This window comes from Bufo bufo, chromosome 4 (assembly GCF_905171765.1).
Source record: "Bufo bufo chromosome 4, aBufBuf1.1, whole genome shotgun sequence".
Taxonomy (NCBI): Eukaryota; Metazoa; Chordata; class Amphibia; order Anura; family Bufonidae; genus Bufo; species Bufo bufo.
Window position 1 is genome coordinate 380,784,390 of NC_053392.1, and position 26,359 is coordinate 380,810,748.

The 26,359-nt window shown below is 40.7% G+C and overlaps 2 protein-coding genes across 6 annotated transcripts in view; one reads left to right on the forward strand and one right to left on the reverse strand.

Moving 5' to 3' along the window:
• The window catches only part of LOC120998521 (vacuolar protein 8-like), a 69,161-nt gene extending 61,816 nt beyond the window's left edge, over window positions 1–7,345 (forward strand). The window contains exon 14 of the mRNA XM_040429194.1: window positions 6,257–7,345. Within this exon, the coding sequence (XP_040285128.1) occupies window positions 6,257–6,393 (137 nt within the window). The 3' untranslated portion in view covers window positions 6,394–7,345. The remainder of the gene's footprint in view (window positions 1–6,256) is intronic.
• Window positions 7,346–8,219: 874 nt separating this feature from the next.
• The window catches only part of MAP7 (microtubule associated protein 7), a 167,444-nt gene continuing 149,304 nt past the window's right edge, over window positions 8,220–26,359 (reverse strand). For 2 of the 5 annotated variants that reach the window (XM_040429199.1, XM_040429195.1), the window contains exons 8-18: window positions 25,276–25,433; window positions 23,465–23,589; window positions 17,686–17,960; window positions 16,237–16,396; window positions 15,902–16,094; window positions 14,347–14,427; window positions 12,589–12,639; window positions 12,417–12,468; window positions 11,246–11,369; window positions 10,892–11,088; window positions 8,220–9,570 (exon numbers count right to left, since the gene is read on the reverse strand). In XM_040429199.1, the coding sequence (XP_040285133.1) occupies window positions 9,560–9,570; window positions 10,892–11,088; window positions 11,246–11,369; window positions 12,417–12,468; window positions 12,589–12,639; window positions 14,347–14,427; window positions 15,902–16,094; window positions 16,237–16,396; window positions 17,686–17,960; window positions 23,465–23,589; window positions 25,276–25,433 (1,427 nt within the window). In that variant the 3' untranslated portion in view covers window positions 8,220–9,559. Of the gene's footprint in view, window positions 9,571–10,891; window positions 11,089–11,245; window positions 11,370–12,416; window positions 12,469–12,588; window positions 12,640–14,346; window positions 14,428–15,901; window positions 16,095–16,236; window positions 16,397–17,685; window positions 17,961–23,464; window positions 23,590–25,275; window positions 25,434–26,359 lie in introns of those variants that run through there. The other 3 variants (XM_040429198.1, XM_040429196.1, XM_040429200.1) reach the window with 3 other exon arrangements.

Below are 26,359 nucleotides of genomic sequence, written 5' to 3' on the forward strand. Positions count from 1 at the left end.
TGATACTGCACAGCTGAAAATTTATTTTCCAAGCATCTCTTCCTAATGATCCGTGAAACACAGATGGCATCCATGGTTTTGAAGTGAAGTAAAACCCAGGGTAAGGCCAGTTTACACAGTTAGTTTTCCAAGGTTTTTCTCAGTTTTCTGGTACGGTTTGTCAATATGAATGCTGTGGATCCACTCACAGTTTAGCCCCATTGAATGGCACTAAAGCACAAGCATACACCCACCATATTAACAGCGGTGTCTGTTTAGACGCCACTCCAAAGAAAGGAAAGGTCCAGAATCCACACCAAAAGCTGCATTTGCCCACTTTCACATTGTCAGCATTTTTCATTATCCATTATAAATTTTTGTCTGTTACACTCCTGGTTGTAGCTTAGGAATACTGATAAAAAATACTGAACAAATACTGTGAAAACTAGATTTTTGTACTTACCGTAAAATCTGTTTCTCTTCCGTTCATTGTGCAGCGGACCGGACCGTAGGGGCAATCTGTGAGCTATGGTGGGCCGATGGGGGTAGTAGTAGTTTTACTCACGGTTAGCAGAGCCTCCCTGGGCTGGCGTGCAGTGAAGGGAAGGACAGCACTAGTGCCTTCGGGGCACACTCTGTTTGTCCAGGGATCACCAGCCAGATGGTAGTTTAGGTGCCCTTGATGGTATAGGTGTTTAGGGTGTTTTAGAGGCTGTGACCCCGGTTGTTTGTGACGCCAGCACAGTTAGGTCCAAAGGTTGGTGGTGGAAAAGATGAGGAGTCGGTTGTAGTAAAACAGTTGAACTTTTACTTAAATCACTTGTCTCCAGGTAGTCAGTACAGTTCATTTATATGGCATAATGATATGACTCAGATATTGGTTTAGCTGTAATCCTTGTAACAGGCTGGACAGTTGTAAGTTAAGAATTTTACTTTAACAGGCAAGAAAAAGGCTCTTTCTTATATAAGTCTGCGCTAAGTCCATTCTCTAGCACTCTGGTACCGAATATAATAACTCTTACTGGTCAGTAGTAATCCACAGGGTGGCTCCCTAACGGCAGGCATCAGTCTTATGCTCCATTCTTTGGAAAGGATGCTCACTGAAGAATTACGGTCCACTATATCCATAGAGGCATGCGGTCAAGGATAATTTTGCGCATCAATCATCCAGCTGTGTCCAGGTACTTTTAGGTTCCTCCTGGTCACTGTTGCTTGTGAAGTCCATTGGCTATTTTAGCTCCAACCTCCACTAGACTTTCTCTATATCCAGACGTAGACTCACTAGTCTGTGCTGCTGTAATAGTGTTCTCTATACTCCCTTAGCCTGGCCAGAGCCAAGGGGCTAAAATAGCAGCTACATTGTGGACTTTGCCTGTTCTGCTCCTCCATTAACTTCCTACCTTCTCTGTTCTCCTCTCAACAACCAACTTTATTAGCAAACCCCAGGATATAGATAGATAGATAGATAGATAGATAGATAGATATAGATAGATATATAGATATAGATATATAGATATAGATATATATATAGATATAGATAGATATATAGATAGATAGATATATAGATATAGATAGATAGATATATAGATATAGATAGATATAGATAGATAGATATATAGATATAGATAGATATAGATAGATAGATATATAGATAGATATAGATAGATAGATATATAGATATAGATAGATAGATATATAGATATAGATAGATAGATAGATAGATAGATATATAGATATAGATATAGATATAGATAGATAGATAGATAGATAGATAGATAGATATATATATAATGTGATGCCAGCACCACCAAGGGGTGAATAGTTGTAATGACACTCTTATCTACAACAGCAGCCTGTTATAAGGAATATACAGTTATATACACAAAACATTAGATAGGCATATACAAAAGTTTGAAGTGCCCACGACCATCACTGAGTGGGACACTTGCTTGACTATGGGACACTTGCTTGACTATGGGTATAGGAGACGGACACTAAGCCCACAAAGTGTAAGCTCCTCCCCTTCAGCTATAACTTTTCTACAGGGACTAAGCTAAATCAGTTCGTGCAAAAAGCAGTAGGAGAAGTAACAAAAAATAAATAAAAAAAATCACACTATGTACTGTACCAACCCAGAACCACACAGGCCTGAAAAGGCCCCTAAACAAAAGAATGGGTGGGAGCTGTGTCCCCCAATGAATGGAAGAGAAACTGATTTTACGGTAAGTAAAAAAATCTAGTTTTCTCATCCGTATCATTGGGGGACACAGGCTTGACCATGGAACGTTAGAGAGCAGTCTCCAAGGGTGGGCATAACAAGCAACCCTCCCATCAATCAGAGAACCGCCACCTGCAAAACTCTACGTCCTAGAGAAGCGTCAGCAGACGCAAAAGGTGTGCACCTTATAAAACTTGGACAAAGTATGCAAAGACGACCAGGTAGCCACCTTGCACACCTGAAGGGCCGAAGCCCCATGATGCATCGCCCAAGAGGCCCCCACTGCTCGAGCCGAATGAGCAGTCACCTGGAAGGGTGGGGCCCGGCCATTAATGCGGTACGCTTCCACAATGGCCAAACAAATCCATCGGGAAATGGAAGTCTTCGACGCTGCCAGCCCTTGTCTCGGCCCCTCTGGAATCACGAACAGGGAATCTGTCCGCCGGAAAGATGACGTCTGGGACAGATATACTCGAACAGCTCGTACCAAATCCAGGGTATGGAGCGACTGCTCCCAAGGATGAGACGGGCCCGGACAAAATGAAGGGAGAATAATCTCATTTAGATGGAATGCCGACACCACCTTCGGCAGGAAAGACTGCACCGGGTGAAGGACCACCTTATCCTGATGGAGGATCTGGAAAGACGAACAAAATGAAAGAGCTGCGAGTTCAGACACCCTACGGATGGCTAAAACTCATTTAGCTTAGTCCCTGTAGGAAGGGTATAGCTGAAGGGGAGGAGCTTACACTTTGTGTGCTTAGTGTTCGCCTCCTAGCAGCAATAGCTATACCCATGGTCAAGCCTGTGTCCCCCAATGGTACGGATGAGAAAGTGACCTTTTACTGGGTCACCAACTGACTGCTTGTGTAGTTGTTCAGGGGAAGCAGGGCAGTCTTTAACAAGGGGCAAAAGGGGCAGCTGCCCCGGGCCCAGTTGCTCCTGGAGGGCCCAAGGCAGCTGCCTCTTGAGCCCTGCTAGCCACTGCCCCAGGTGTCAGGCTGTCAGCTACACAGGGGGTGCTGCCATGCCATGCCTGCCGGCACTCCAGGCAGCGTACTGTGAGAGCTGTGATTCTCTAGGACCTTAGATGACATCATCACCATGTGACCAGTAACCTAGCAATATTACTGGTCACATGGCTATGAGGTCATCAAGGTCCTACCAGGAGTGTTGCTGTAGAAGTTTGCCTTAACTGTGGAGCTTTTTTTGTGAAGATTACATCAGAAAAAGGTGACAGGGGCTGTTATGCTAATATACTGTAAACTACTGTATAGTGGGGTGCTGTATAGTGTGGGGGCCTGTATACTGTGGAGTGCTATACTGCTGTACTGTATACTGTGGGGGGCTGTATACTGGGGAGTGCTATACTGTATAGTGTGGGGGGCTGTATAGTGTGGGGTGCTGTATATTGTGGAGTGCTATACTGCTGTACTGTATAGTGTGGGGGGCTGTATACTGTGGGTTCTGTATATTGTGGAGTGCTATACTGCTGTACTGTGGGGGGCTGTATATTGTGGAGTGCTATACTGCTGTACTGTATAGTGGGGGGCTGTATCGTGTATAGTTTGGGGTGCTGTATACGGTGAGGTGCTATACTGCTCTACTGTATACCGTGAGGTGTTGTATACTGTTGGGTGCTGTATACTGTGGGCTGCTATACTGCTCTATATATACTGTGGGGTACTGTATAGTGTGGGGTGCTATACTGCATACTGTGGGTTGCTGTATACTATAGGGTGCTATACTGCATACTGTGGGGTGCTGGGGTGCACTGTAACGCTAGGGTGAGCCGAGCCCTGGTCTCCTTCCTGCAGAGCGGTGCCCACTTCCAGCCCTGAGCCCAGCTGCCCAGAGCACTGATCCTGAGCTGCTGGAGTCTTCAGAACTGGAAGTATTTACAGTCATTCACTGTACTCTACCAGATGTGGGGATTTTTTGTGTGTGTGTTGTGGTGGAGGGCGTGATTGCCTGCTAAGGTGTGGGAAGACGGGATCCAGGTGGCCCAAGTAAATTTTTGACCAGGGTCCAATCAATATTAAAGACGGCCCTGAGGGGAAGGTACCTATATTGTGATTTCTTGTGAGTGTATATTTACCATTTCATAAGTCAATACAGTATAAAATGATGGCAATAGCTAAAGAACAGCCTTGTTCCCCCGCTAAGGGGATTCATAACACTTACCTGGCAGTACAGCCCATCCTCAGCCTCCACTGCTGTCCACATAGGTGCTGGCTCCTCCACACCACTGAGAACCACTCTTCTAATGGCTCAGTGCCTAAGCTGCGGTCCGCAATACACGGGCACTATATAAATGCGTGAAGCCGTTCTTAGAATGAATGAGTAAATGATGTCAGAAAAAGACAATGTAGTCGGTCTAGTCTGCCCTTATAGTATTTTCTTTGTATATATATATATATATATAATTTTTTCTTTGCAGTAAAAAAATACTATGGCCAGATATTAGTTCTAGATCAGTAGAGAATAAAAATGCACTAAAAAGGTTTTTAGATTTAGGGCTTTTTGATGCATTTGTTCCATTTTTGTGTTTAAACACTGCATGTAGGTATGGCATTTATTGTTTGTTTTCAGGCTTATAGAAAAAACAGCAAAAAAATGCAGGCTTAAAATGTGTGACAAAAAAAAAAAAAAAACATGGAAAAAAGAAACTGACGAAAGTAAGTGAAGAGCAGAGCAGGGATACATTTTCATTGTATACTCCCTACTCCAGTCACACAGGCTCGTTATGCAACTTTTTAAAAGCCCATACGCTTTTTTTCACCATCCTTGCACTGAGGAGTGGTGGGGAGGGTCCATCAGCCCCAGTGAATTCAGTAACATTTACACCAAAAAAATGATGACTGAAATCTACTCCAGTACTGACTGGAGGAGATTACAATCTAGGTGCATGGACTGGCAGAGGATGCACCTAATTTATGACGTGGTATGTACCCGTCATAAATTAGGTGTATTCTCCGGCAGCGCTGGAAGGTATCAGTGACCTGCGCAGAATGGTCTTTGATAAATGATCCCCATTGTAGCAATGTAATGGCTGCAAAGGTGGACAATCAAAAACAAACTAAGGTTCATCGTTGTAAAAGTGAAGGTCTAATAAAACCTGCACATCAGTCATATAGCAACTGAATTCGGTCTACTTTTCATACACTCAACACAATAAACCCATTGGAGGTCACTTACTGTACTCCAGTTCTCTGGCACAGAAAAGTCGCAAATTTTGTTGCAAATGCTACTTTTTGACAAAATTTGTGACTTTTTAGCTTTTGACAACCTCCTCTGCATTTTTTTCCAAAAAAGTGGTCAGGAGGAGGTGGGTCTTCGTGGGAACTCTGCGGTCTGACTCATTTAACAACATGTGCGCCAGAAAAATGGTGCACATTACGACAGAAATCTACTTCAGCTCCTGGCTGTAGTGGATGTCAGTTCTGTTGCACATACAGATGCAACAAATTAAAGGGGTTGCCTTCTTTTCATCGTTTACCTGCTCGCTGTCGCCACCATAGTGGTGAGCAGATGTGATCTGGGGAAGGGGGTTGCCGGGAGTCGTATTGATGACCTATCTTGAGGATAGGTCATCAATATAAAGCAGACAAATCCTTTAATTAAGTGGCGTGCCTTTCTTCAGCTGGGTTTTTACTAAGACTGGTGTGAAGTCCTTTGCAAATGACCCCCATTGAGATACATTTATAAAACAAAAAGTGCAGCACTGTGAATTGGAAAAATAGCACAGAGTATTCTGCTACAATGTGTGTAATACATTTTGGAGTGTGTCATGATAACATGCAGTGCTTGTACCAAATTATCCCCATAAAATGGTAGAAAGAAGAGCAAAATCTTGATAAATTTGGTACAATATGTTTTACAGAGAGTTACATTGTTTCCCCTTTTAAATATCTGCCTTAGGCGTCAAATAATCAGAAAATAAAGCTTGTTACACATAAGTAACCAAGGTCAACCGGTTTTTTTCCATATACGGAACTGGGGAAAAAATAAGATGGTACCTGATCTACCTGTAAATAACTGTTTTCATCTTCTTTCCAGATCCTGAATTTTCTGTGGCCATTAGTCAGAGTCGACTAAAAGAACAGCTTGAGCAAGTCCGTCAGCAGACAGAGGAGACTCGGGCACTACTCAAACTGGCCATTAGTCAAACAGACAGCTTAAACCTGAAGGAGTAATTGGTGACCACTCCCTATAACATGTGTACATAGTTCTGGCTTGTGGTGCGGGCAGCAGTGAGCCCCACTGACTGTTCCTTGTAGTGTTTTATTTTTCCAAATAGGGAAGATATTTTGTGATGTGGACCTTGAGTGTTGGTGCATCCTCCTAACAATAAGCATTGGTATCTGCAGAAAACAAGTCCTCCACTTTCACAGCACATACCTTCAGGAGGATACTTAAATCCACTTTAAAAAGGTACAACTCAACTCAGAATAAATGCGTTGTCCAAGATTCAATACCAGGGTCAGCTTCACTCTTGTCCATAGGTTGAGTCTATGGTATTGTACTGTCAAGTGAATGGATCTTAGACTCTCTTCACATCACGTTTATGGCCTCCATTTAATAAATATGCTAGGACTTATACATTTAACTAATGCCTCTGAGTGGCATTACATAACCCATAGGGTCTTGCTGTTTTAAAAAAAAAAAAAAAAAAAAAAGCATTCATCATATTTTTTCTTCTCATCACTGGATACCACTGTACCATATAAACACATAGTCTACAATGCTATTCCATACTGGAACCACGTGGACACATATATTGTGTATGTTGGGAAATTTCCCATACACTAAGTTTACATCACAAACATGATAAGAACATAGCCTTAGCTAATACCATAAACAGTCACTGGACAAGAGCAGGAATGTTTCTTGGAGATAAACAGCCCTTTCAAATTATAGGTAACCCCTTTAATATTTTCCACTTGAATATTGGGGACTATCTAGGAAAGGATTAACTATTGAAACAAACTGTACTGATTGGCTAAAGGGGGTATTTTCTGAGTGGGTTTCCACCTCAAGGGTACGGCTACATGGCGACGTGTCGCACCACACAAAAGGGTATGGAGCCATTTCATAAAGTATATTTCAATACTGTTATAAAGCGACATGCTGCGATGCGACAATTCCCCAAAAAAACAGACTGGTGTCCATTTTTTGCGACTGCCACATTGCAGCATATCGATACCATTGAAATACATTATAATAAGTGTTGTGTGTCGTGTAGCCGTAACCCTTAAGGGGTTGTCCAGGATATTGATAGTGATGGCCTCACACTCCCACCTTGTAGTTCCGATGCTGTCCTTTGTGTAGTGGATGGAGCTGGTAACTGCAGCGCTGCTACCATTCACTTTTCACTTCTCTGGAAGCAATGTTGCACTTACTACCTCCATCCACCACACTATACTCAGCTGTGTAGTTCCAGCAACGGAAATATAAGGTAATAGCTGATTGGTGGGAGCGTGAGGTGTCAGACCTCTTCTGGTGTCCTGTTCTGGACAACTCCTTTACCAACATCTTCCAAACACATTACATTCTACCTTTTTATTTATTGCACACTTTATTGTACTTCTCTTTTAGAATAGATTTTATATGTTGTACCTTTGTGTTTTATACCTGTTTAATTACTTTGCATTTATTCCTAATGTACTGTAACATTAAATATTGATATGGTCATACTGTGAACCTGTGAAAATTTTAATGAGTGATTAAATATTAAACTGGAAAGCGGTCTCTTTTCCTTACTCTAGTGCAGGGATCAGCACTCTAGCTGTTCTGAAAACTACAACTCCCAGAATCCTCCTTTCACTTCTATGTGAGTTACAAGTACAGCTAAGTAAGTATGCATGCTTGGAGTTGTAGTTTCACAGCAGCTGGAGTGCGGAAGGTTTCTGATCGCTGTTCTAGCAGTTACTTTATTCTCATTGTGAAACCCAAAATATGATGTGGTACGGACCACAGAGAAATGAAAACACATTGAAAATCCATTAACTAATTACTTCAAACAGATTTATTAATTAATGACATGCTATATAGCGTAAAAGAAATAAAAACTACATGATTTAGGCATTAAATATAATGTCTATGTACATGAAGAAAAGGACAAACAAAAGCCAAACCAAATTCAGTGTATGACGCTGTGTATAAAAAGTGGGCCCAATCATCTTTACATCATTCCATCATTGTGACATTACCCCAATTTCAGGTTTCCAATAGTGTACAGACCCTGTAGCTAAAACTGTGTTCTAGCTCACGATACCCATCTCTGGTGGTCAGGTTTCAGGGTCAGAGAACTCAGACCCCTGAACTCTGTGACCCCCAGAAATAGGGACCTCTGGGCTAGAAATTTAGAATAGTTTACCGGGTCATATGGGAATAATTGCAGTGAGTTTTTCCTTTTGTTTAAAAAGTGCACATTTATAGACCTTTAGCAAACAGACAAAACAGCAACAATCATATGAAAATGTGTTTGAAGAATGTGACACCATAACCAACAAATAAAAATAAAGATAAATTATCAATAGTTCTATATTCTCTCTTGCTCTGAAACGAGCAAAGTTATACTAATTACTTCTTTCTTTCAACCCATAAATGTATAGAATCTTCCATGTGTATAAGAATTTAGTAAGGCAAAGAAACATCTATAGTCAAGCAGACATTACAATATAGATACTTTTTTCTTTTAAACTTTAGTTATTGTACAACAAATATTCAAGTATGATAAAATTAGGTATAATTTACTCTCTGGACAGTGGGTCAATAAACTATAAAAACAGATAAAATCATAGTAACTACTAAATTTGTAATTATTAATCAGATTAAGATCCTGTCAATTACTTTCAAAGAAACCAACCTATGAGATGATTACTTTACATGTTTGAGAACCTGATACAGTAGCCTATACATTAAAGCCCCTTTAAATGGAGTTCTCAGCAATAATATTTAAACCAAATGGTTTAAATGACACCGCTCCCTAGCCCTACACGTAGAGCTATGAGGGTATTTTCAAGTATTAAACATATACAGTGTAAAAGATTATCAGGTTAAACAATTACATTTAAAACCGGACAGTCCCAAAATAGTCCCACAATCCACCTCGATGCTTCGATGCTTTTCTTCCTTTCAGGTAGGTAAAAACTTCAACATACAATATGCGTGCAAAAAACAGCAATTTAAGGAAAACGCTGTTTAATGCAGCCAGTCTGTTAGCTGGTAATAGTAAAAGGTTTCCTTCAGAGAAAAAAAAATATCCCAAAAATTCGAAAGAAAAAAAAAATCCTTTTAAAATTTTCTAATGAATTCCTGGGGCTTTAAGGGTGATTTCTAAACCTCAGTTCTGGGTGTTCAGATGACCTCTGGGGATAACAACAGAACATTACATTACATTACGTGTGAAGAAATCACATTAAGAAATGCTTCAGAGTAGACTAGCTGTTTTCAGTGTCAAGCTACTTGTGATCCACTCAGGACTAAGATAATTTTTCCCTCTTTCGACTCGCTCCAATGAAAGTTTTTGTATCGCTACGGAATTGCATCTGTCAGCAGGGTCATCTCTATCAAAACAGCTTTAATGCCTGGTCGGGCTGACACAATTGATTAAAACCTTGCCCAGAGGATGAGTTATAGCCACTTGTGCCTATAGCTCCTCTGCTTGCCCTCCACTTGACTGACTGGGTCAGATGTCCGATTTGTCATCTCCCCTGGCCCTGCAATCCCATGCATGTGCTGTTCACTTCAACTTGATAAAAACCTAAACTTTCAGGGGCACCTTTAAGGCTGATTCACATGACCGTGTTCAGTCCAGAAAAACCCGGTCAGTGTGATGGCCACATCTCCCAACCAACCCGGCTCCATCATAGTAATTTATGATAGTCATTATGTGATCATGTAGGAACTGACTGTATCATCAGTTCAGTCTGGGAGATATGGCCAACATATGGACCATGCTTCCCGGACCAAGCACAGTAGTGTGAATCAGCCATTAGAGACTTATTTTGCCTCAGACTTGTTCTTCTAGAGATTATATAGATCACTGCCTGAAGGGACGCTAAAAGCTAAATAATAAACTTTATTGAAAAATCAACATAAAAGTGAATTGACACCCATTCTAGGCTTATTCAACTGGTCATCTCCTCAAAGCAATAGTAGCCCATAGAGCTATATTTCCTTCTAAATGTCCCTGCAGAGTAACAACCACAGAGTGGATTCCCAAATGGAGGTGAATATACCCCCACAGAAAGCTCCTTGGCATCTGTTGTGTCTGGAAGCCATCTCCCCTTTTACACTGAAATACCATATGCGTTTGATGGAGCCAAACATGCATATTAATGTGTGAATCAGGGTTCATAACTACTGGCCAAATTAACGTTTCTACCTATGACCAGTTTAGAAAAAGTGATAGTTTAGCCAAAGACCTTAATATCTAAAGGTGTCCATTGTGACTTTATCTTGCACTTATATGTTACAAATGTCCTAAACTAACGGTTTCTCATTATCTTCACTAATGAGCCATGTTAACTGCCCAGCATTTTCATATGACTATGTGTAATGGGATTCTCCCAGCAAGGCTACATGTTTGAGGTACTTCTTTTATCACGTTTAGTTCCAGATTACTGGTCAGTTAGTGCTGTAAATAGGGAAAGGCTCTTTATTTGGCGTTTACCATTATTATTTTACCTGCTGTTTGTGGTGTTTGCACATTATCAACTTCGAAAGCGATAAGTGGATTCAGAGGTGGAAGGTCCTCGATGCTGCTCCCTTCATTGTTTAGAGAATCAAGCTTCATTGGTTTCGATCCAACTGGTAAATTTATGATCTCTTCAAAATTGTTGTTTGTTGTTCGTAAACCATTTTCATTTGGTTGTTTCTCTATGCTTAAAGCCATAAAGGACACATTAAGTCAACTAAAGGAAAAATTGCCGGAAACTATACAAGCACATTCCAATAGCTATAGAGTTACAGTATATATTAACCTTACCAAAATGTCACACCATCATCAGCCAAGTAAAAATCATCAACATTTTCATTTACCTGTCTTGGGAAAAAGTAACAATCCTTGGCGATGTGGCCACCGATTTTCTATTTCGAATGGTTTCTGCATCGCCCGGGAGAAATACCGATGTCTGCTCCTCTTTTAAGAGGGTGGGTGTAATGGCTAGGGAGACAATGCACACATTACTAAAACATTAAGTATATACATTATATATAAATTGTACATTTTTACTATACTTTTTGGAACTTTCACCAAACTTTTTCAGTACTTTTAATTTTATAGAGATGATCATAAAAATAAAGGTCCTTTTACACGGGCCGATAATCAGGCTGATTATTGGGGATGTTTGTATAAACCGTCCTTCCTGATAACTGACCTGTGTAAAAGGTACTGGCGATTAAGAAAGCAAGCTGATCGTGTCTTTCAGCTGGCACCTAAAATCATTATTTCTGTGCAGCACATTGTGCTGTCTAAACAGCGATCTGCTGCCCAGGAACAATGATTTGCTGTGGGACAAACCCTCATCTCTGCTGATGATCAGGGAATTATCTGGAATGTCTGGTTTGTTCCTGATAATTGCCTGACACATCGGTTCATGTAATAGGACCCTAAGGGTAGGGTTACATGGAAACCTTGAGTGATCACTGTAGTACACAAGTCTGCATACAACTCAATATATTGCTTTGCACTGCAGCTGAAGCTTGTTAAATCAAACAGTAGCACTTCTAAATTTCTTAGGGTATGACCGGACAGCGAGGCTGACCACATGCAGCCAAATTACATCCACTGGCTGCAGCCAGTAACAATTTCCACAAATCACAAGGTCGCTTGGCTGCATGCAACCAACCATACACCATCATTTTGAACCCTTAGGCTACCTGCACATGGGTCTTGCAAGAATCTCTGTGCAGATTTCTGTGTATCTGCACTGAAAATCACATGACTTACTTGTGATTTTTGATGCAGATTTGATGAGGTTTTGCCCCAGATCCTTAGCCTTGCATTGAACAGGGTGATAACCACACAAAAAATTGACAGGCTGTGGGTTATAAAACCCGCACGGCAGGTCAATTTTTGCATGGAACAAAAAAGCATAGTGTACATGAGATTTGTCTAATCATACACTTTGCTGTAATATAGAACATGTGCAGGTCGCCTTAGTGTAGCTCAGGGCTAAATAAGAAAATGTCTCCTTAAACTACTACATACCTGTGTTTTCAACCGTTTTAGGAACCTCTCCATTTTTCTGAACATTGGGCTGCTGAAAAGAAATGACATTTTCAACTTCAAACTTCCTGAACAGTTTTAGAGACTGATTTGAGATTTCATCATTTCAATCAGTGACATAGGGTTTGTCTTATTTAACAGTTTATACAAATACCTTATCCCCCGCTTCACTGCGTCTTGTCCTCTTCATGATCTCTTCCAGCCTCTGCATAGAAGAAAATTCTGTATTAGTGTCTCTTCTAGATCTTCCTAACCCAACTGTTATCATGAGGCGACAGCCAGTGGATTTTCTCTCATTTAAGTTGGCCATAGATTAAATGTTGATTATTAATGTGTTAATGATAAAGCGCCATTGTAATGCTCGGCCATTAGACAATGAAATACAGGTGCAGGCTGCACATGAACAATATCTGCAAGAGTGGGAAAAATGTACCTCCTCTGTATAAAAAAAATGTCAGTCTAAATCTTCTTTTAAAGAGGACTTCTTTTGACATGTCTATTTTACTAACTACACTTCATGTGTCATTCCTCCATTATTCCTCCAAGAAGTTAATGAATGAATTGCCAGCAGTCTGCAATAAAGATCCACCTGCGTTTTACTAGTTGGGAGCATCTGCCTGCACAGTCTGACACTGGCAGCACTGACTGGTTAATGTCAGACTGTGCAGGGACACCCCCCCCCCAACTGGCAACACCCAGTTGTACCGTTATTGCAACAATATAGTTACATGAAAAAATGCTTCAAAATTGTTAATAGATGGGGAAAGGTCATCTTTGGCTACTTTCACACCAGCGTTTTTTGCTAGATCAGTCATGAACATTGAAAGCCAATGGGGATGGATCCGTTCTCTCTGACACAATCTGAAACAATAGAAAACGGATCCGTCCCCCATTGGCTTTCAATGTTGGTCATGACTATTTTAAATATAATACAACCGGATCCATTCATAACGGATGCAAGCGGTTGTATTATCAGAACGGAAGCATTTTTGCTGATCCCCATTGACTTACATTGTGTGTCAGGACTGATCTGTCTTGCTCTGCACCACATCGCGGACAGGAAAACACTGCTTGCAGCGTTAGGCTACGTCTACACAACGACATTTGTCGCGAGACAGATAGGACACAACTACACTGCAACATTTGTAGCGCAACATTTTGTTGCACTAATGTCGCGCGACAATTTTTAGAATGGCAGTCTATGGTGTCGCACTGCAACATGCGGCGACTGCGACGCAACAGTCGCAGAAAAATCCATCTCGAATTGTCGACAAATGTCGTCGTGTAGACGTAGCCTTATTCTGTCCGCGATGGGGACGCAACCAAACAGAACAGAATGCATTCTGGTGCATTTCGTTCCCTTCAGTTCAGTTTTGTGGGGACAAAACTGAAGCGTTTCCCCCCTGCTATTGAGATCCTATGATGGAAGGGATAGCGCAAATGTGAAAGTAGCCTTAAAATAAGATGTTGTCAGTTTCATGATGCATGAGAGAATAAGCAAAGATGGTATATATAAAATGGGGGGATTACTAAACGAAATGCCCCAGCATTCTGACTTAATTTGTGGCTAAAAACTAACTTGCATGCCTAGATACTTTTTGTGCCTTATTCAATATGGAGGCATGGCTAAGTGGAAAAGGGATGCACCAACACGCCTCAAAGATTTGACACTAAATTAACTATCTAGCTTGAGCCACTGTGATACGTTTGCCATTTCTTTAGCATGCTTGTCTAAACATTAGGATTTGTAAATGTGCCTCACTGTGTACTAATTCTGTTCTTTCTTCCTATGGCAAGCCAGCTTACAATTACTGGAAAATCCCTCTAAGAAATACAGAACTGGAATAACAATTTAACAAAATGTAACATGAGAGTTGGTAGCTGTGACAGATGTAGTAAAGTAAATGGTTACCTTTTTCCTCTCTGAACGCTCCTGCTCCTCTTTTTGGAAATGTTTTTCCCGCTCTAACCTAATACGGTCATCATCTTCTTTCTAGATAGTATATGATAAAAATTATCATAATCAAATCACTGTGCCAATGCTATGACCAGATAAGGCCACTATCCTAAAAATGTGAACCCAGCTTAAAGTCACAAAATATTTATTTCTTTTTAAAGGTCTTTGAATGCTATAACTTTATTTTAATATCTACACAGTCAAATCACATTATTATGACGACTTCTTACTTTCAACGACAGCAGCCCGTAGTTCATGAAGGAAGTCACTTGTCATGAGCTGGCTTGGTGGGTATATAAGGTGTGTGATAGGCTTTCTGCACACATATCCCTAATGGTTGTCATGGATAAAAGGGGCGATTTATCAGAGTTGCAAAAAGGGATGATTATTGGCTTAAGGCCAAGGGTGGCAGTATTTCCGAAACTGTGCAGTTTGCGTGCTGCTGTGGTACGATTGTGAATAAATTACATTGAAACTGCAGAGCACCACATGCCATTGATGTGAAAGTTGAACGTCGGTTACGAAGGTGCATGAGAGTGGACTGACCAGCTACAGTGGAGCAGATCACCACCAAAATGAACCAGGGGGCTACCAGACGTGTCGCTAAAACAACAGTTCAGTGAACCTTACTGCATATGGGGCTATGAAGCAGATGGATGGTCACTGCATCTCTGCTAATGAAGTTACGTTTGCAGAAAAGGATTACATTTTTGTGGCAGTATCTGAATTGGACCTCTGCTGATTGGCAAATAGTTGCCTTACCAGATGAGTCACATTTTCTGCGTCATCAAAAGGATGGACGTTGGCATGTCAGGCAAGAAACATCAGATAACAAACACCCTGTAACCATTGCTGTAAGAACACAAGCAGGTGGAGGTGTTAGTCTGGGAAATGTTTTTTAATGGCATTCTCTGGGCCCACTCATCCATGTAGAAGGCACACTCAACTGATTTAGATATGAATCTATCCTTGTAGATAACATACACCCATGCATACTGATCGTCTTTCCTGGGCCAGATGAGATCTTACAGAAAGACAATAAGACGTGTCACATGACTAGAAATGTCCGACATTGGTTGGAAAAGCATGACTAAGACTTCCAAGTACTACCCTGGCCCCCTAATTTCCCTGACTTGAACTCAATTGAGCATCTGTGGGACCACCTTGATCGTGGTGTTCGCTCTATGGATCCTTCCTCATGCAGCCATTAGCAGATGTGCACTGTAGTCAGCATGGCTCCAGATACATGTGAGAACCTACCAAGACCTTGTTGAGTTACTCCCAGCCAGTCTAGCTGCTGTCTGTGCCACACATGGTGGTAACTCTGGATATTAGCTGGTGGTCATAATAATGTGACTCATCTGTGTATATAGATATATGTCACCAAGTAACAGAACACTGGCATATACTTGAGATAAACATGTTCTGCCTAACCAGCAAACAGGTAAAGACAGTGCTGTAGCTGTCAGGTGAACATATGACAATGTCCCTCAACTGCCTGGGAACATACTTGTTTCTGAAGACGTTCTGCTTCCTCGCGCTCCCTCTGCTCCTTTTCCTCTGCTTGCTGTTTCTGCAACCTTTCCTTCTCCTGGCGCTCCTTTTCATCCTTCTCTTTTCGTTCTGCCTCCTGCTGTTTTGCCTCCTCCTCTCGACGAGATCTTTCCAGGGCTTGTCTTTGAGCGATCTCCTCTTTTTTTCTCCTGCAATGTCGTCATTATTTATATTATGCCAGTATATTACATACAGTACATTTCCACATTCCACCAAATCCAGGACTATAGAGTATAAAGAGCGGCCACAAACTTTGTTCCCATCACCCTAAAATGTGTCTTAATATTTTACCGTTCTTCCTCCTCTCGCTCTCTCTTCTCTTCCTCTTCCCGCTCTCTTTGTTCTCGAGCGAGCCTCCTCTTTTCAGCAAGAATTCTAGTGGCTTCCCCTGGGTCAGTTGTTCTGGCAAATGGCTTGCTTGTCACAGTAGGTGATGCTAGAACAGGTGGCTCTTTCATAGGATTAAAAAAAGAAAATAAATATAAACAAAGAGACTGACTAGTGCGCCCATCCTATAACTCAACAAGCTTTGCTCTCATTAGGCATTCATATTTGGTTTGTTCTCTTGTCTTGCTTTAGTATAGTATGTTTAGTAGCAGTTTGTGCAGATTGTATAAAAGCCCTGTCTTTATCAAGTCTGAAGCGTAAAACAATCTGACAACTGACAAGTGGGAAACTGCAGCCAATATCAGACGAAGCTCAAGTGGGAGATTCTATAGTTGCATAAAGAGATGGCAATGGAGTCCATAACAGCCTATGGTTGCACTCATCTTATCTGGGCATTTGGCCCATTATGGCATCTATCTATTAGCTTTAAAGCCAAAGTTTGACTGCAAAGGCAACCTGTAACCACCCATGAAAAAAAAAAAAAAAAGATAATTTCCCAGGCAAAATGTGTTTGGCCACCAGTTATCACCTCTTGGATACATGTTTGACTTTGCTGAACATAAATATTCCCTTCTGAGGAGGATTTGGAAGAGAAACTGGTTGGATCTTTGGATCCCACCAAAAATGATGTGTAGAATGATCTGCAGAAACAAATCTACTGCCTATAGGTTCATGCCCAGCAACAAGTTCAATGAGGTTTCTGCGTATAGAACTGTACATAATTGCTTTGTAAAGGTAGACTGACAAAGCATGTACTACACTACAGCATTCAAAATGGCTGTCCTCATAAATGTCAACAATCCGTAGATGCCCCTATGCTGATCACCTTTACATTTCCAGTGTGTAATATAAAATTTGTGTCAGTCACATCTAATACAGTATAACTGACCCAATCAAGAGATAAAGATAAGCCACTCTTAAAACAACCTCTAAGATGGTAGACTGACAGCACTCATCCCACCAACTGTATGCCAATATGGAAATGAAAAGGAGGATGGAAGAGTCATAGCAAAGATAAAAAAAAATAGGCCCCTTCTAGCTGCGTTATAACAATACCATATTTTGAACCACAAAGAGGCCCTAGTTTCATATTCATGAATCTATTTTACACTACACTTCCCAAAACTGCAGTACCTGTGGAGGTCACATCCATGTGTGACTTCTCATCAACTATTGAAATGAGGACAACGCCAACCTGATAAGGCCCACTCTCTTTAGGGACCCCATAGCAGCCACATGGGCTGCCTCTATAGAGAATGTGTAATTCAAACACCGGAGTATCTAAAAAAAAAAATGTCATATTGTACGTTTTTATTCAGTTACATAGACAGAGCCAAACAAACATCTGCGTACCTTGCATAGCTTCAGTAGTGACGGGACTTGGAGTATGAGGCTTTTCCTCACCAGAGCCTTCTGCATTTGCTGCTGGTGGATCTTTTACCTCTATACTCTCCATTTCAGTGGAATTAGGTGGTATTTCTTCCTGTTTCTTTTTGGAATCTTCCTTGCTGTCTTTTTTGACTGGTCGAACATTTCCTGGTGATAGTGGACGTTGAGGGGTAGTGGTCAACTTGATGGAACTATTAACAGGAGCTACTACTGGCCTAGGTGAGGATTTATGTAAATACCTGAAAACCACATGAATGCTTGGGTTAACAATAAAATCAATAACCCCATGTACTTTTAGAAGACTCATAAAAAAAGATCTGACTTTGCAGCCAATAAATTATCAATTTGCATTTTCTCTTCACAACAGACATGCAATGAGTGTAAAATTAAAAACTGGGGCAGAGTTTTACTTAAAGAGGTTGTGCAGCTAATGCATATTGATGACCTATCCTCAGGATAGGTCATCAATATCTGATCGGTGGGTGTCCGGCTCCCAGCACTCCCACTGATTAGCAGTTTGAAGAGGAGGCGGTGCTCAGAATTACAAGTGCTTGTTCTATTCACTAGAATGGAACAAGCACTTGTAATGACACTGCCCCGCCACGGCAAGCGAGACGTACAAGAGCCGCTTACCCTTCAAACAGCTGACTGGTGGGGGGTCGGACCGATCAGATATTGATGCTCTATCCTGAGGACAGTATGTATTGGCTGCACACCTCATTTAAAGGGGTTGTCTCACGAATAATATTCTACAGTTTTGAAACCAGCACCTGATAAAACTACTTTTGTAATTACATGTATAATATATTATAGATACTGAGGTATTCACTGAAATCTGTATCTGCTAATTTCTTTGTCCTGCTCACTGACATGAAAGCATATGTTTAGTTCTATCCTTTAACTGCCACTAGCTGCAGCATATATAGGGTACACAATCTAAAAAAGGACATGCCCCCTAAGCTGCCGCCTTGAAATAAATCTAGCACAGGGATCAGCAACCTTCAGTACTCCAGTTGCTTTGAAACTACAACAGCATGCACACTTGTTCAGCTGCACTTGTAACTCCCTTAGAAGTGAAAGGAGGATTCTGGGAGTTGTAGTTTCAGAACAGCTGGAGTGCCGGAGGTTGCTGATCCCTGATGTAGCAGAACAATTGTAGCAATGAATAGGAAGATGTCTGGATCCATGTGAGGTAGAGGGCTGGTTCTAGCTTTGTTAGAAAGAGGTTGTCATGTACTAGACTATGTATGTATTTATTTTAATATTTTACATTAACCATGGGATAATGCCTTTAACATATATATGTGCTGTACATTGTATATATGTATATTAAAGAGTATTTGTCGGCTCCTGGCACGTCTGCTTCTGTAAATTCTAGTAACAATTCTGAAGCATCTTTTCTAGTTAAAGGGGTTGACCAAGTTATTTTTTTGTCCTTTGTATGTATCTAACTAATCAAATGTAAAGGCTTTACCATGCACTTACTGCATCTGCAGTTGCTCCTTTCTCAGATGTCACTAAGGGTCACATGACCTGTGATGTCAGCCTCTCTCCCTGCTCTGATGATGTTTCATGCACAAGGCTGAGAGAGCAGACATGTGTCTGTACACGAGACGTCACTGTGCTGGCCACGCCCCCCTGCACTGCCGTCTACTCTCTCCCTGGATTCTTCAGGGAAAACTTTAACCACTTCAGCAGCTCAGGGCTGAAGGCTTTACTTAGTAGCTGCAGGCAGTAAGGAGACAAATGCTCGGCACAGAAGCCAAAAATAATGAAAAATTCGCAATATTCAAAATTTCAATTTCTCTGCTTTTAAAACAGAAAGTGATACCTCATAAAATATTTATTACTTAACATTCCGCATATGTCTACTTTATGTTGGAATCATTTTGGAAATGTCATTTTATTTTTTTAGGACGTTAGAAGGCTTAGAATTCTTACCATTTTTAAGAAAATTTCCAAAACCCACTTTTTAAGGACCAGTTCAGGTCTGAAGTCACTTTGTGAGGCTTACATAGTGAAAACCCCCATAAATGACCTCATTGTAGAAACTACAGCCCTCAAGCTACTCAAAACTGATTTTACTAACTTTGTTAACCCTTTAGGTGTTCTACGGAATTAAAGGTAAATAGAGATGAAATTTCACTTTTTTGGCAGATTTTCCATGTTCATTCATTTTTTTCTTTAACACATCGAGTGTTACAACATTCATCTGACAGGGTAGACCATGAGCTATTTATATAGAGCAGGTTGTTACGGACGCAGGGATATCAAATATGTCTACTTTCTTTGTTTGTTTCAGTTTTACATAATAAAGCATTTTTGAAACAAAAAGTATGTTTTTGTGTCTTAATTTTCTGAAATCTATATTTTTTTTATTTTTCTGCCAATCGTCTTGTGCAAGGGCTCTTTTTTTGCAGGAACAGTTGATGTTTTTATTGGTACCATTTTTGGATAGATATGATTCTTTGATCATTCATTATTACACATTATATGGGCAAGGTGACCAAAAAATTTGGTAATTTTGGCACAGTTTTTATTTATTCATTTTTCTAGTGTTCACCTGAGGAGTTAGGTCATCTGTTATTTTTGAAGAGCAGATCGTTACGGACGATTTTTTTAATTTAAGTATTACACAATAATAGCATTTTTGAAACTAAAACTATGATGTTTTAGTGTATCCATGTAGTCTGAGAGCCATAGCTTTTTTTATTTTTTGACCGATTGTCTTAGGTAGGGTCTCCTTTTTTGCGGGATAAGGTGACTGTTTGAATGGTACTATTTTGGGGGGCATACGCCTTTTTGATCGCTTGGTGTTGCAATGTTTGTGATGTAAGGTGACAAAAAATGGATTTTTTGGCAGCGTTTTTATTTTAATTTTTTTTACTGTGTTCACCCGAGAGGTTAGGTCATGTGGTATTTTTATAGAGCAGGTTGTTACGGACGCAGCAATAACTAATATGTCTACTTTTTTTTATTTATTTCATTTTAGCACAATAATAGCAGTTTTGAAGCAAAAAAAAATCATATTTTAGTGTCTCCATTGTCTGAGAGTGATAGCTTTTTTATTTTTTGACCGATTGTCTCAGTTAGGGTCTCATTTTTTGCGGGATGAGGTGATTGTTTTATTGGTACATTTGAGGGCATATGCCTTTTTGATCGCTTGGTGTTGCAATTTTTGTGATGTAAGGTGACAAAAATGGCTTTTCTTGACAGTTTTTATTTTAATTTTTTTATGGTGTTTATCGGACGGGGTGGATCATGCGATATATTTATAGAACTGGTCGTTATGGACGCGGCGATACCTAATATGTGAGTTTTTCTTTTTTCACAAACTTATTTTTTATTAAAAACAGTTTTTTACTATATTTCTGACTAACTTTTGGGGGTCTTATCCCCTCTGCAATGCATGACAATACATCTGTATTGTAATGCATTGCTGTTTAGTGTATTACACAGAGTAATACACTAATAAGTTGCCTAGGAGACGCAGTCTGAGGTTGGATCTCCTGAGCACCCGTAGAAGGTAGGTCCCGATGCCGTGCAAGGCATTGGGCAGCCTCTGCACCGCATCGGGGTGCCTTCTCACCCATCGGGTCCCCGCCACAGCAGCGCGAGGACCTAATGGGCTCCCTCGCCCGCAGCAAACCCCTTCTATGTCAGAGTCAGTGCTGACCGCGGCATAGAAGGGGTTAATGCGCCGGCATCTGTGTTTTTACCAATGCCGGCGCATACAACAGGGGTCTGGCTGATCCCGCCCAATCAGCCCGCTGTAATAGTATGCGCTGGGCAGCAAATCAAGTCCCGCTGCGCCGTACTATTGCGGGAAGGGGTTAACAGAGCAGGGGGAGGGCCAGAGATTGTTGTTATTGCAGGTAAACAAAGGGCCAGAAGAAAGCCAGGGAAATGAGGAAATATAATTTCTTTTTTGCCTAAAACTTGCTAGCTCAGTTATATATTGCTGCCCATCAGATTTACAGTGCTATATATATTTTTTCATAACTAGGACATCTCCTTTAAGCCTAAAGCTTCAAGCACATGGCCATGTCTGTATTTCAGTCCTCAAAATAACTGATCTGCAAAACAGATACATTCAATGTACATTCCATATTTTTCTCTTCCCATCAATGGAAAAGGCTATTCAATACGGACAAGATTAGGACCAGCTCTATAATCTGTGGATTGGCCACATGGATCAGCAAAACATATGGATGTGTGCATGGCCCCACAGAAATAAATGGGTCAGGGAGCTAAACACAAAAATGTGGGGAGCACACAAATAAAAAAAATACGATAGTGTGCAAGTGGGCCACTTTTTTTTTTAACACATAAAAAACGGAAGACACAGAGAGCAAAAAACAAAAACAGACGCGTCACGGATGAAAGCCCTTTTTTGCAGTCAGAAAATGGACATGGATGTGTTAATAAGGCCTAAATCTGCATTGTGTCATTCCTTTCAGAAATTTATGAATAAATGGACAGCTGGGTGTTACCATTCACCTTGTCAAAGTGGCAAATGCTGTCAGCACTGACTGAACCATGTCAGGTCTGTAGGCAAATACTCCCAGATTCAAAAGCTTCCAGACGGAATAACAGAGCAACATCGCAATGTAGAGTTTCCTGATGCTCCAGAATGGTTGTTTTTATATTGACTATATATTAAGCATTGTGCTCGTGAGATTTTAAAAGAAAACGCATTTTAAACAAATAGTTGCTCTGTGAAACTGGAACAAGCAACATGGCGCATAGGACTGTGGAAAGTGAATGTGACACATCAGTATACTTGTAACACCCCAGAGTTGTGTTACGAAACTCTTTTACCCCGCTACAATCTGTTAAGAGTATTTGTCTTGTCATCTTGTGTAATTTCACATAATATTCTCTCAAATGTGCATTGAAAGATTTGTTAAATATATATTGCTGTAATTTCTATGTTCACCAGCAGGTGGCAGCAATGTGTTAGCAAGGACTTAGTTGCAGTTTAATGTTCCTAGGCTGGAATAGTACATTCCAGTTCAGCTCCCCCCTCTATGAGCAAAGTGGGCTGCGCCCATATCCTGCCTCATGGGGAGTGAAGGAAGTTAGAGTGAGTGTGCCAGCCAGAGACGCCAAGAGAAGCTATACCCTCCTCAGCTAGTCAGTCCCCACACAGCAGAAGATAGACAGTGCAGAAGCCAAATTCCTGCCACAGTATAGAGCTACAAAGCAGATGTCCTTTCCTGCAAGCTCCAGGTTGTTAGAGCAGAAGATAAATTCCTGCCAACCATTGCCAATACCTGCTGGGACCAAAGACTAAAGCTGTATCTTGCTTGGATGAAAGTTACTATCAGTAAAGACAAGTTTGAACTTCACCCCAAGGTCTGGATCTCAATTTCTGCTGCAAATCCCTCTATTACTCCTACTAGCACCACACTCATTTTATTGCAAGTGAGCCAGGAGTCCAGCCGTATCCAGGTAGGAGACACAGTTGACACTATTACCACTACCATACAGAGACATTACACCACTCTGGCATTCCTAACCTGGGGCGTGATTTATAACATCCTTAAAGGGCCCTGTGACTGTACCCTGCGCACGCTGCAATTGGCGTCATGAACAAAACTATAGACTATTATACCCATATCCTGACCAACTGCATAATTTAGCATCCGTGTAACTTTACCCACGGCCCGGCTCATTGCATACTTACCTGCAGAGTCAGCAACAATACAGTCTGTCACAATACCAACTGTATCACACTTACCCTCCAGAAGTAGGCGCTGATGATTTTGGTTTAGGTACACTAGGAGAGATTGCCCTCTTTATAGTAGATGTAGGCGTTAACGATACATTCTCCCTATCTGTCTCACGTTTTTCTTTTTTCTCTACCTAATAAAAGAAAATTTTAATGTTAGCACCTTCAGCTCCTTTTCCGTCACACACAGGAGATCCACTCTCCTATGTGTCGTTATCTATGTATATACACACAGGGAATGCTATCAATCACTGATAACGCCTCCCTCGAGTACAACTGAAAGAGCAGCTATATAAATGTATACATTATACGTTTTACTGAAACTTTCTCCCCCAAAACGATAGATCAATCTGCTCAGATTCTCCTTCTCCCAACATGCTACCTAGGGTCAGTTTCAGACAAACATGTCTTGTATGGGAATCACGCTCCGCGTGTAAGAGTGATCCCTGATATGGACACTGCTCATTACTCAGGAGCACATGGCATTATAATGATTTATAATGCTGTGTGTCTCTGCCTGACTTGTATATACTGAATTATACTGACATAAAATGACAATTCTGGCATTGTTTTTTTTTTTTTTCGTGTTCACCATGCTGGTTAAATAATGAATGACTGCATTCGTGGGGTGGCGATCAGAGGGCAGAAGGAGCTTCCTCCCTTTGTCTACACTCTCAGAAGCTCTCTATTGACCGCATCGTCCGAGGGATTTAACTACTACGATTGGAGTTGTGGTGTCAGCTTTATGATACACCTGGTACCCACAAATGATGGTGTGGGTCCAGCTGCTCCTATTACAGCACACAGTGTTAACTACTAGCGCTCTGTGATGTCACTAAGTGGGAAGTAGTTAAAAGGAGTCTTAAAGCCCCAATACACAGGCCACTGCCAAATGAAATCTTATTTTTTTATTATTAAGACCACTTGTATTGTCATATTCTTTACCATTGACAGTTTTGTCACTGTTAAATAAAAAAGGTTTAGAAAGGTGGTGGTCTAGAGCAACATCATATAACAAATTTATACAAAGATGATGTTTCAAGCTCAGAACGCTGGAAAACAATGAAGTGGGATGCACCAGAATTCTCTCTTAATTTTTTTCTGCTGCACGTTTTTCTCCATATTTATTATGTGTTTCAAACATTTTGTTCCTCGCTCGACAACGGGTCATGGAAAGGGATACACCAGTGTGCACCAAAATTTCAGAACACAGTATTGTCACAAAGTGTGCCAACCAATAGATGGTGTTTACTCAGGAAAGTTTAAACTAATTTATCATCCAGCCACTTTGAGAAAGTTTACACTTTCTAAATATTAGACCTGATTATAGTAAATCTGCTCCAAAGGCCTACATGAACTAATCCGGTCTAATTTGTAGATAGAAAAAAATAGACAGACAGTCTGTCCCAATGCACAAAAATTCTGTCTCAAAACCAAAAATGTGCCCCAATATGGCAAAATTCTTTCTCCGAGCCAAAAATCTGTAACCAAAAACTCTAGACCAACTCTAAATTGGTCTAATCTGCTCCACTTTTACATGCCACAATCGTGGATTTCAGCTTCATAAATGTATCTAAAAGGTGACAAAAGTTGGTCATGTCCACTTTCTAGTTTAAAACGAGAAAGGAAATAATGTGTGCACCAGAATTTTGGTGCAAGCAATGGCAAGAAACTGGAGCACTTGTAGTAAATATGGGCCAATATTGTTTTAAAGAGTTTTAGGTTCAGTGACTAATAACTAAACTCTCATTAGTACCATGTTTAAATAAAATACTGAGCTCTACCAGTTTAGAATACTCTGCATAATATAGTATACTTACACTGCTGGTTCCTCCAAAGTGTGTGGTCCTTCGCCTTGCTATTGCCTCTGGTGTGGTGAAAAAATGTCTTGCCTTCTCTGAACTTTTGCTGATTGGGGTCTTGGAAAGCTGGGGACTTATGGGGCTGCAAGATGCTGAACGAGGACAAATGGGGATAACTAGGGTGTTTTTTAAAGAAAAAATGTAGTTGGAGGTGCGAATAAGAAAATGCCAGAAGCAATGGAAGAAAAAAAGAAGAGAAGAAAAGTAGCCCATTAATACCAGCAAGGGATAAGTCCACACCAAAACCATCGCAGTAGGCTGTAAATGGAGTGCTGCAGTTTATGAGAAATCTACATTAGTGTTGAGCGAACTTCTGTTTTAAGTTCGGCATCTAAAGTTCGGCTTCCGTTTAGCGGAGAATCCCGATATGGATTCCGAATTCCGTTGTGGTCCGTGGTAGCGGAATCAATAAATCGGCCATTATTGATTCCGCTACCACGGACCACAACGGAATTCGGAATCCATATCGGGATTCTCCGCTAACCGGAAGCCGAACTTTAGACGCCGAACTTAAAACAGAAGTTTGCTCAACACTAATCTACATCCAACAGAACCAAAGCCATACTTGATCTGTGTGTTTCCTTGGATCACTCCCCTGAACAAAAGCAAATTCTGGGGAGTGAAAAAGTACTAGTATTATGTTAGCCAGTGATGGTTTTGGAGGTATCTAAAGCAGAAATCCTATAATCCCATAATGATTTTGGAATAACAAGAGACACAATTTTAGAATTTCATGCATAAAGAAAAACTTCTACAGGCCCATGCACCATAAAGCAAATAAGCCACAAAGGCAGAATAATTCAAAAGAAATATCTACAAGCAAAGCTTGGGCAAGAAAAAAAGAGTTAGAAAATAAGAAGACAATAGTTATATATACTATTAGATAAACGAATTGTTTCAAATATGTTTATATAGGAGTCAAATGTGTACAGGTAAAGTAATATTTATAACGGACGGACATAAAAAGGTAATAATAAGTCACAGTCTTATTATATTACAAGTAGATATAGCAATATACAAGAGCCAGTCAACACTTGTAGCA